This window comes from Halictus rubicundus, chromosome 11 (assembly GCF_050948215.1).
Source record: "Halictus rubicundus isolate RS-2024b chromosome 11, iyHalRubi1_principal, whole genome shotgun sequence".
Classification (NCBI taxonomy): domain Eukaryota; kingdom Metazoa; phylum Arthropoda; class Insecta; order Hymenoptera; family Halictidae; genus Halictus; species Halictus rubicundus.
The window spans coordinates 1,724,093-1,730,502 of record NC_135159.1 but is presented as its reverse complement, the minus strand read 5'-3'; the positions used below and the strand labels follow the sequence as shown (position 1 = coordinate 1,730,502).

Sequence of the window (6,410 nt, the reverse complement as noted above, 5' to 3'; positions counted from 1 at the left end):
TCAGCGTATCATCACAGCATGTACGAATTTCAATTCGGATACACTTATCTGTTACGCGAACGCGTCCGCGGCTAGATTTTTCTGAAGTCGACGAAGGTCGTAAATCTCCGTCCGAATTTTCTTCGTCGTCGCGAAACGCGTTGGACCTTATCACTATTTCTAGGGATAGGGCTGATAAATTGTCTAACGTATGACACTGATTTTGAACATTAAATATAATTCAAACTTTAACAAATACAATGTACAGTACGTGGTTACGGAATGGTTTGTAAAGAACGTGAATGGTGGACGTAAATGGTAGACGCGCGTGGTCTTGTCCTTTTGCTTTCTACTCTATTTTTTCGGCGGACGCATACTTATACTGATTTTCGTCTTCGCCGGACAGCCAATCAGCGTGATTTTGAGTGTTGATTGGCAGCCTGGGTGACAAAGAAGTTTGCTATGAAATTTGCCAGATGGGCGAAAGATGACCTGGGTCATACTAATAAAACCTTAACTCCAGGTATCTCGCAATTTACTCGATTGGTGGGGTCTCCTTTTTATGATTATTGGGGGCTATGGAATGTCTGAAAATTTGCCTGTAATAAATGGATTGTGTCTATAAACTAATGACTTGGAATTACGGTCAGGGCGTGAGGCAGTAAGTTTCTCGCTGGGTTTTTCCGTTGCATTGGCTGCGTAACATCCTCCCCCCCTTGAGAGGCTCGCGATCAAGAAATGTGTGTATGTGTGATTATAATTAACGGCTTATAAAATTGGATAAAGTCAAGTAAAATGGTAAACGCTATGCTTATGACTAAATAATTGTCCAGTACTCTTGAACTATCCACTAGCTTGTTTAGTGGGCGGTACGGCATCTCCCGTTGATGGTGGACCCATGGGGTTGCAGTCATCGTCCTCGGATTGATGAGGCAAGGGTGCGAGACGTTTCACGCTCCGATCTAGCACGCTCGTAGCCGTTTTAACTGATACGGTGCGAACAATGCCGTCGGAGCCTGGGTAAACTTTGACTACCCTGCCTAAGACCCATTGCATTGGGGGGACGTTGTCTTCCTTCAGAAGAACGATGGTGCCCTCCTTGATTGCATGACTGCCTTTGGTCCATTTACTGCGCCTGGTCAACTCGTTCAAGTATTCCCGATGCCACCGATTCCAAAAATGCTGTTTGATTTGTTGAATATGCTGCCAACTGGATAGACGGTTTGTCGGTGTGTCTGTGAAATCTCGCTCGCGGAGGCTCGTAAGAGAATCGCCAATAAGGAAATGACCAGGGGTTATGGCAAGGAGATCATTTGGGTCCGTGGAGATTGGAGTGAGAGGACGAGAGTTTAGGATGGATTCTATTTCGATGATTAAGGTGTTTAGATCTTCGAATGTGAACAAATCAGTACCTGCGACACGGGTTAAGTGGTATTTAAACGACCTTACGGCCGCTTCCCATAGGCCGCCAAAGTGTGGTGCGCGAGGTGGGATAAAATTCCACTCGATGGACTTGTCTGCGAGAAATGTTTGTACCTTCTGGTTGTGGTCGTCCGATTTTAAAAGTTCGCGCAATTCCTTCAATTTGTTCTGTGCCCCAACGAAATTGGTTCCATTGTCTGAATGGAGGCTCACACAGAACCCACGACGAGCAATAAATCTGCGTAGCGCGGCTATGAATGCTTCGGTTGTAAGATCGCTCACGAGCTCTAAATGAATGGCCTTAACTGCGAGGCATACGAAAACTGCGACATAAACCTTAATACGATTTCGATTTCGATGTCGCCGTTCCTTTATGTAGAATGGCCCGCAATAATCGACCCCGGTGTTTGTAAAGGGGCGAGCTTCGGTGACCCTTGCTGAAGGTAGATTACCCATGATGTAGTTTACGGTTGGTGGTTGGGCTCGGAGACAACGTAGGCAGGTTTTTATGGCCTTCCATACCTGGCTTCGACCGTCAATGAGCCAGTAGCGGCGTCTAATGGAGTATAGCGTATTTTGAACGCCTGTGTGTAATTGTGCCCGATGTTCTGCTTCTATGATGAGAGTGGTTACGCGTGATTTTGGCAGAATTATCGGGTGACATTGGGAAAATGGCACCAATGAATGCTTGAGTCGACCCCCGACTCGCAGTATGCCTTCCTTGTCCACAAACGGGTTCAGGTGTTGGAATTTTCCCCCGACGTCGGTGTTTTTGTCGGAGAGGCGTCGTAATTCTTTGGAGAAGTGCAGCTGTTGCAGAAGTTTGATGAGTAGATTGTGTGCATTCCTGAGTTCTGATGCTGTCAAGCTACCTCTTTCGGTATTTGATTTCTTCCAGCGCAGACAACGAGCGATAATTCGTTGCATCTTGGTCCATGAGGAGTAATTGTCAAAGATGCTAGTATCGATGGGTATTGTTGTGGCTAGACATGTTGCTATTTTTTGTTCTGGAATATTGCTGCAAGGTGTTAGTTCCGTGATTGGCCAGATATCCTCTTCTTCTCGTAACCACTTTGGTCCATGATGCCAGATGGATGGCCGGAGGAAATCTTCTGGACCTTGACCTCGCGATATAAGGTCCGCGGGATTGTCCAGTGTTGATACGTGCCGCCAATCCACGATATTGCTTCTTGTCTGGATTTCAGATACCCTGTTCGCGACGAATGTTTTTAGTGTGCTCGGTGACGTTTGCAGCCAATGAAGGACTATGGTGGAATCGGTCCAAAATGTGGTGCTATGTATATCCACGTGTAATCCCCTTTTTGCTGTGGCAACCAACGAGGTCAAAAGTAAGGCACCGCAAAGTTCAAGCCGTGGAATGGACTGTGTTTTCAATGGTGCTACCTTAGACTTGGCTATGAGAAGCTCTACATGTATGTGGCCGTGTGCGTCTACTGAACGGACATATAGACAGGCTCCGTAGGCCTTCTCGCTCGCATCGCAGAATCCATGTAGTTCCGTCTTGATTGGAGAGTTGAGGATGGTTCTCCGATGGAACATGGTGTTGTTTAATAATGGCAGTTGTTTGTAAAATTGGACCCACTCGGTGTGAATGTCCATGGGCAAGGATTCGTCCCAATCTGTTTTGATGGTCCAGATCTTCTGTAACAAAATCTTGGCCATGATGATGACGGGTCCAAGAAGGCCTAATGGATCATAGATCTTGGCGATCTCTGATGCGATGGACCGCTTGGTGATGCGCGAGGTTATGGGTGATGCTTTAACCTCGTAGGAAATGGTGTCATCTGACGAATTCCAAACGATTCCCAAGGTTTTCAGCGTAGACGATTCGCCGAGATGTAATTTCTTGTTAATCGTTTGGTCCGATAACCCATCTAAGAGTGCTTCATGATTTGCAGCCCATTGTCGTATGTTGAGGCCTGCTAATCCGAGCAATTGGATTAGATCGTCACGAAGCGCACGTACTTCTTCGATCGTTGATGCTCCGGTGAGTGCGTCGTCCACGTAGAAGTCGCGGAGTGGGATTTTAGCTGCATGAGGAAAACGATGCCCTTCGTCATGAGCTAGCTGTGTGAGACAGCGAATGGCCAAGTATGGGGCGGCCGAGAGTCCGAACGTGACGGTTTTCAATTGATGTGTATGAATTTGTCCGTCAGTATCGCGCCACAGTATGCGTTGATACTTCTGGTCTTCATCGCGAACTAAAAACTGTCTATACATTTTCTCGATGTCACCGGTGAGAACGTATCGGTGAATACGGAATCGGAGAAGAATGTATAGTAGATCGTCCTGAAGCTTTGGTCCAGTATGGAGCGTATCGTTTAATGAGGTCCCGGTGCTCGTGGCTGCAGAGCCGTCGAAAACGACTCGAAGTTTTGTCGTTTCGCTCGTGACCTTCACAACTCCATGGTGGGGCAGGTAGTATCCGTCGGATGAATCTCGATTTTCTGGAATCCTTTCCATGTGTCCAAGGTCGAGGTATTCATTCATGACCGCGTGATACTCCTTTCTTAATGTGGGGTCACGTTGCAACTTCCGCTCCAGTGAATAAAATCGCTTTAAAGCTTGCGATTTTGATTCGCCCAGTTGCGTGATTCTATGATTGAAGGGGAGCGCTACGATGTATCGCCCGTCAGTGTTCCTTGTTGTATGTTGTTGAAAGTGCGTCTCACAGGTTTTGTCTGAATCCGATAAATGTGTGACCTGTGGACCTTCTTCAATTTCCCAAAACCGTGCGAGGTCGAACTGGAGAGTGGAGGTTGCGTGACACGATGTGCGTTCGGTGGCGGACGAGGCGGAAGGGCTACCTCCAATGACCCACCCGAGCATGGTTTTCTGTAGGTACAAATCCGGTCCACCAGGAGGAGATAGATTGATTTGCCCGACGCTCAAGAGCGATAACGATGCTCCGGAGCCGAGAAGCAGATCAACTGATGCTGGGCGATGAAAGTGCGGATCTGCCATTTTAATGTTCTTCGGAATACGTATGGTTGAACGGTCAATGGGTTGATCTGGAATGCTCGATGCGATTTTTGAAATGACTAAGAATGTGAGAGTGCGTTCGTAATCGTTGATCTTGGATCGGATGGTTGCAATGACGTAATGAGTGGCGATCGTTGTCAACGCGTTGAGGGCCCCAATGGGAACTGAGCATTTCTTACGCGGTATATTGAGCCTTCTCGCGAGATCTTCTGTTATAAAATTAGTCGTCGCGCATGTATCGATCAGTGTTCGACAAGGGGTTGGATGGTGTTCCTTATCTAACACGTGGAGTTGCGCGGTAACCAGAAGGTCATTATTAACCGCGTTCACGATGAATGCTCTCTGCCGGTGTATCCCCATTGGCTCCTCAGGTAATCGTTGTCAATCGCTCGTTTCTGATTGCGAGCCTGCCGGTGTTACTCGTTCTGACGGCGAAGTCGTGCGATTCGGTGATCGTTTGGGCTGATGCAACAAGGTGTGGTGGTATTTATTACATATCCTGCAGGCTCCCCTCTTGCACGTTTCCTGATTGTGGTCCGCTCTCAGGCAATTTGAACATAACACGGCCTTTCGTACGGCTGCAGTCCTTTTCTCAACGGATAAAGAATGGAATTTTTCACATCGCCAGATACAATGTGTGTCCTGGCAAATCGGACATCTTGACGGAGTCGCGGGCGTCTCATACGTTCTACGGTGATCGTGTTGTTGATCGGACTCTTGAGAATTTGTCGCGGTGACGAAAGCGTAATTACGTGTCGGACGTTTGTTCGATGGTGACTTCGCGCATGAACTACGGTTGTGCGGTTCGGATGCTGCGACAGATCTTCGCTGTGGTACTGCTGCGCAGTTTGCGCGTTTCTCGAGGAAGTCGAGCAGATGATTATAAGATGGCATCTGTTTGTCTCTTAATGACAATTCCCAGTGCCACGCGGTGTCTGGGTTTATCTTCGAGAGGATGATCGAAATCAATATACAGTCCCACGACGCGACGTTTATGCCCAGATTCTTTAATGCCCGCAGATTCTGACGAATGGTGTCTACGAGATTGCCTAATGATTCTGGAGAATCTGTCGACAGCTTCGGAATTGCTCGAATCGCGTTGCAATGTTTCAGGAGGACTCTACGCTTGCAATCGAATTTCTCTTTTAATAATTCTATCGCGTCGGAGTAATTCGCATCTGTCGTGCTCAAGCACTCAATGCACGCGGCGGCCTTTCCGGTGAGGGTTGATCGCAGATATTGCAGCTTCTGAACAGGCGTTAGATCCATGTTTTGGTCGATCATCGATGAAAAGCTGTCGAAGTAAGAAGCCCACTTCTCGATTTCCCCGTCGAACGTCGGCAAGCGCATCTCCGGGAGTTTAATGGCCATGGGGGCTGTCACGGAAGTCGCGGAAGAATCGGTTGTATTTCGTCGCGAAGGCAGGTTCCCGTATTGTGGCTGAATGAGCACGTTGGCGCGCGCGATGATTGCTACGTAGTCGTTGTGAATTTCATAACGACGTGGTCCCTCGGATTCATCAAGTTCTTCCAATTCTGACTGAATGTCGTCGAAACCGCGCGTATATTTCCTTTAAGCTGTCTAAATGTGCTCGCAAAAGCCCCACATCGCATTGCTCAGGATGCTGTGAGTTTTCTACTAATCTCGCGAAGGTGGTGATGTGCCCGATGATGTTACCCCGTTTGCGTCGCAGAGTACTGATATTTATACCTTGCGAGGTAGATTGTGTTTGATTTGAATCCGTAACTTTCGGCATTGTGGAATGGATTGGATAAAAATAGGAATTGGCGATAAGAAACGAGCCTACCTTTGCGATGCGAGGATTTCAGGATTGCTGCGACGACGTCCTGTCCTTGGACTGCTCCGTGGTGAGGGTGTTGAACAGTTGTAGACCGCTGACTTGGTGATCCTTTGCTGATGCTGCGATTGATGATGTGGATCGCTGATGACGTGTAGAACGACTGCGTTGTGATGAGGTGACACTTCGCTGTTAATGAAGCGACTGG

The 6,410-nt window shown here is 47.8% G+C and overlaps 1 protein-coding gene across 1 annotated transcript; it reads right to left on the bottom strand.

The window, feature by feature from the left end:
• Positions 1–822: 822 nt before the first annotated feature.
• Positions 823–4,764, bottom strand: LOC143358838 (uncharacterized). The gene has a single exon (XM_076796314.1). The coding sequence runs from the start codon at positions 4,762–4,764 to the stop codon at positions 823–825; it is 3,942 nt and encodes a 1,313-aa protein (XP_076652429.1).
• Between the last annotated feature and the right edge of the window lie 1,646 nt (positions 4,765–6,410).